Genomic DNA, 5,276 nt, shown 5'->3' with positions numbered 1-5,276 from the left:
TATCACTCCTTGTGTTTCATCACCTTCTACCTGCATGAAATACTGAAATGAAGATACTGTTACCCGCAGCAAGCAGTTACATCAGCATTTCAGATCAACTTCTTCATCAAGGTGATGTCACTTGAAAATAAAGCTCCTTTTTTCAAGATCACCATGCCTATCTTCCTGTACATCAAGTCCTTGTAACACCAAGCTCATCTCATCTGAAAGCACTTGATGGATCGTTGTATGATCAGTGTGGTTACACAGCAAATGTGCAGCACTTTAAAGGACACAGCTTCCTTCCTACAGCTGATGAACTGGACATTGGGAACTTGTTGTACCAGGTATGACAGACAAGCACGCTTCAGCTCTCAGCCAGACACCTATGTTGGTGGAGAGGAGATGACAAACAGCAGCTTTGGTTCAGGGACCAGGGGTAATCCAAGAGAGAGAAGATGAGGGGCCCCTTGGCTGTCAGGGCTCCAGTCGGTGGTAGATTGTAAGTCCCATGGCTTAGTGGCATGGTTGGCCACCACTGAAAGGGGCCAACCAATTCTTCTTTTGTTCTATTCAGAGGTCTTTATATCAAAGATCTGATTTGCTCCAGGGTTCACTGAGGATAAAAACACGAGGGTAGGAGAAAGCAGCATTTGTGGACACCGGGCTGGATCTACCTGCAGTCACCGCATGAGCTGCTTCAGCAGCACACGCTTTTTCCCCTTTTCCTACCCATCTCACTTTGTCAACACCAAACATGCAGTTTGAGGAAGGGACCATTGGTTTTACTTGGAAAACACACAGCACAGCGTAAGCCATGCTGTGGGCATCACTGTGGTACAAAAAGAAGCATGAATGCCCAGCCAGCTGCTTTGGCATTCGCTTCATTTATGAGACACAGTCCAAAGGCCCAAACCTTTTCAGGAGGTTCCAAGCACCTGGGAAGCAATGGTCGCACGTCGTTGCCCCATACCAGTCAGCGAGAAACTGAGTTCCATAAGAAAGGAGCGTTTTCCCTTAGGTTAGTTCACGCGCATGACGTTGTCAAAGCCAGAGGGTGAAGGGAAGCTTCACCATGACATTACAGGGGACAAACCACAAGCCTCTGGATGATGGGTTTCTACCATACCAAGGGCCAGAAGAACAGTATGTGGTAATGAGAAACTACGGGTAGGTGAGTCTGTGAGTAACCAGGCAACAAGAACAGCTATCAAATAAAATAATCCTTGTGATTTCTGCCACCAGCTCCCAAGTTGTCTCTTAGGAAAAGCCAACAAGTTAAAATATGTTCTTGTACTACAGTTGTAGTTTCTTCCCCCTAACAAAATTGCAAGCAAAGAGACCATTTACTCACACAAGATCGTTTGTCAGTAAAGAAAATACAAATTTACTTTTATTATAACCATAAAGAGGCATTACTTTAGCAATTAGCTGTACATTCAGCACTCAGGTATACATCTGTGCTAAACAAAGTCAATTCTCTCTGCTAAAAAAAGAACATTTCTTCTCAGCGACGCACTGCCTGTGCTTACAGGATGTTTACTGTCTCTGTATTACAGTTATCTTGACAGACAAGCCTCAGATTACAGAATAAAGCTTTACTCTTGGACCAAAATAGGTGGCAACATTTTTATTTAAAAAAATTAAAAAGAGCAAGTTTCTAGTCAGATAATATAAAGCATCTTAAATTAATCTTTTGAAAGTATTTACACTATTTGTAAACGTAAATATCTGAAACTGTACATGTTTAAACAAATGTTTGTTTAGCAAACAGGCTGTATAAACTGGTTGCTCTTCTTATCCTTCAGCCCACTGTCCTAGAGCTGTCTGGGTGCTCCAAGAGAGGGAAGATCCCAAGCACAAGGACAACTACTGCAATGGTTTTCCCTTCACGTCTTTTTCTGTACAATATCTGTATTAAGTAAGTCCTAACTCTGTACAGCAACCACGCAGTCCTGTAAAGCTTTATAAAAAACAAATATACATATATTACAATGCACTGGACATTATTTTACAGCCTGTATTTCTACATAAGTAAAAAGAAAGGGCAAGTTTTCTTCCTCATTAGTTCCGTTAGTTAATTTTTAAGGAGTCATGTAAGGTCCTATAAGTACCATTTGTGTACCTCCGCACCACCGCTGCAACACTTCTCATGGTAGCTTTAAATCCTACCACCTTAGTCTCCAGCCACATGATTTGTAACAAGAAAATTATTAAATCAAAACACCACTGATGTGCCTGGAAATTTCTACATACTTAAAACTACATTATAAATAAGTTAAAAATCTGCCATGTGAGTCATTTTCTTTTGCAGTGCTGCACAATGAAGACTGAACCACTGAGACACCCTGAAGCTGCTTGTAATGTTTCATTCGAGTAACGGCCGAGTGTTTAGAGTTCCGCTTGCTGAAATAATGACCAACTGATGCATGCCGAACACCACGCGTTGTTTACCAGTTACCGAGTACTTATCCCGTTTACCATCCTGATATGACAAGTTTGCACATTCCGTTTCTGGCATCCCCACACACCCTTACTAGCACCTACTCCGACACACAGCGGCTGTACAAGTTCCAGTCCCAGTCCCCACTTTAAACAACCACCATTTAATCTTGCACAAGGCAAAAAAACCAGCTCTAACCTTAAAACTAAATACCTGAGAATCTCAATGCTAAGTTTTGCTGTAAAGCATCTGAAAATACGCAGTTCCCTCAGAAACAAGAGAAATTATATTGCACAGCTTTCCATTGCAAATCCCGAGGAACTGAGATTCTTTACACGGAGGAAGGTTAGAGCATGAAACTTCAGGTCAGACCTCACAGCTCCCCATCGCAACAGTGCAAGAAAAACAGCACATCCAGTGTTTCAAGAAATGCTGCACATGCAGAAAATAAAGTTTTCCCAGCTAAGAACCTCTGAATTATGTTCAAGCACGTGGTGGATTACCAGAATTTCTGGGGCAGTTAAAGAAAAATTGGAGCATGCCTGCTTAAGTCAAATTGTCATACCATTGGCTTTAACTCCAAGCCTCACAAATACCTATCACCGCTCCCATTTGAGTCCCTGCGCTTTATCTCCAGTGTGTCTTTGAAAGCACAGCTTTTCATTGCATACACATCAGCTTATTAAAGAAAAGCAAGAAAGGCTTTACATAAAACCAAAGAAACCAGGATTTCAGCTTTGAAAACATCTGGATAAGGCAGTAACTGAGTTTCCATAAGAGTGATCAGCAAAGGGGTTGTTGTTTTGTTTTCTTCCCCTGCCCCCCACTTCTCAAGCCAACGAACAGGAATACCTTTAATGGTTTTTTTTCTTTTTTTTTTCCTAAAACAGGGTTAAGCAGCCTGGGTAGTTTTGATGCCGACTGGACTACACAGTGGGATCCTTCATTTACTTCAAGCAAACTTCTTCACTTTCCCTTCACTGCCTGGCGTTCAGCTAAAGCTTATTTCAGGCAGCCTCACTGTTTGGCTACTTGGACATCGATAAAAGTAAGTTCACCTGAAAGATGAAAAGAAAGCTTACATTAGAGCAGCTAAATTTCAGAATTTATGTCTTATATTTTAACCTTTAAACAGGATTCCCAGGAAGCATATAGTCTTAGACCAATCAGAAGACAGCTACAAAACAACTGGCCAAAATTTCCAGTCAAATGCCTACTCACAGCCTTTTTAAAATGCAATTGTTGACCATGTTACTAGTCACTTCAGCAGTCACAACAACCTACTGCGTCAAAGTTTCTAAGATGACTTCATGCTTTCTCAAGGAATTCCAAAAAGATACGCGCACTGGTGAAAAATGAACGTTCATCTTAGATACCTGAAACACATTTGGGATCCTCTGCAATACTTATTTCCCCACAGATTACAACATGGTTTCCCATACACTTCAGTTTGTAGAAGTGATCCTAAACAACTAGGGGAAGCCACCTCCTCTAGGATATCCCCACCTCCTTCCAGTGCAGCACTCCCACTCTGTGCTCCAGGTTACTCACCACACATCCCTGTGGCCACATTCACTGCAGGCAACGTCCTCTAATCCGTAAACTAGATGATCTGTTTAAATATTGGCATCCTGGGATAATCACAATTCTATCCACATTCCCTGGACCACTAAGGTCAAAGCAAGATTTTTTCCAAAACCTACTTGGTTTCTGTCAGAGCATCCTAATGCAGAGAATTCTTAACCCCAATCATCTGAGACTAAAGACTTTATCATGTAGGGTTACATTTCTGCAAATATCTGCACATTTTCCCAATGCAATTTACTTCAAATGAACCCTTGCAATTCTTTCTCATGCTTTCTAAATGTAAAAAGTTGCTCCTTCTTGTATTTGTCAAAAGCAAGACTGCCTTCACACGCAAAGGCTTTTTTAAAGTATTCACTAGCCTTGATATTTCCCCAAAAAGACAATGCCCAGAAATGGCAAGACTCTACCATGATGTTGTACAATTCAATACCCAGCAACATCAATCACCACCTTCAGTTTAACAACTCTATTGGATATTCATAACAAAAAACCCAAACAAAACCCCCTTTTAGCTGAGAGCCTAGATTTAGATGAAGCCCTGAGTTTAACCATCCAGGACTAAGAGGGATAACAAATAAATAAGGATTCTGAAGACTGAAAATACTAAAAATGAACAATTAATGTTTAAAAAAGCCCGTCACATGAACGAGCAACTGATAAAACAGGGAGCATCAATATACCTGTTCCATTGAAGGACAAGCTATGATCTGGAGATCTTCATTACTAAATTCTTCCTTTAATAAAGCATGGAGTTTCTGGAACATTTGCTGAATATTATTCTTTTAAAGGAAAGAAGAAAAAACTCAGTGTTAAAAGAAACACAACACCCATCTCAAACATGAACCAGAATAAGCACGATGTACATGGAATAGCTAGTGAAGTGACCACGTAGGGAGAAGCCGTCCAGCTTTAAGAGCTTTTCTTTTAAAACAAGACCCAAAACAGCCACAAGGAACCCATGTTGGCTGTGACAGAAAAACTTCAGCTCAGATGTGCTAAGCTGAAACACCGAGTCCTACAGACTTAACCTGGAAGCTTAAAACTCAAGCTTAGCTCTTTCTGGCAGGTTTACAGTGGGTGTCCCATTGAATCGGTATCATTCTCTCCACCTCCAGCACTTCTGCCCATGCATAACTGACCAAGCCGTACTGGTTTTGTCTGGAACAGAGTTAATTTTCTTTACAGTAGCTCATATGGTGCTGACTGGAAGGTGCGCAGAATGAACAGAACCAGTTGCTTCCCTGTAACGTCTGTGTTGTGTAGGCTG

General features: G+C 41.2%; 1 protein-coding gene across 1 annotated transcript in view; it reads right to left on the bottom strand.

The window, feature by feature from the left end:
* Positions 1 to 1,339: 1,339 nt before the first annotated feature.
* The window catches only part of COG3 (component of oligomeric golgi complex 3), a 33,856-nt gene continuing 29,919 nt past the window's right edge, over positions 1,340 to 5,276 (bottom strand). The window contains exons 22-23 of the mRNA XM_064440846.1: positions 4,690 to 4,788; positions 1,340 to 3,480 (exon numbers count right to left, since the gene is read on the bottom strand). Of these exons, the coding sequence (XP_064296916.1) occupies positions 3,451 to 3,480; positions 4,690 to 4,788 (129 nt within the window). The 3' untranslated portion in view covers positions 1,340 to 3,450. The remainder of the gene's footprint in view (positions 3,481 to 4,689; positions 4,789 to 5,276) is intronic.

This window comes from Phalacrocorax carbo, chromosome 1 (assembly GCF_963921805.1).
Source record: "Phalacrocorax carbo chromosome 1, bPhaCar2.1, whole genome shotgun sequence".
NCBI lineage: Eukaryota > Metazoa > Chordata > Aves > Suliformes > Phalacrocoracidae > Phalacrocorax > Phalacrocorax carbo.
This window is presented reverse-complemented; position numbering and strand designations above follow the sequence as displayed.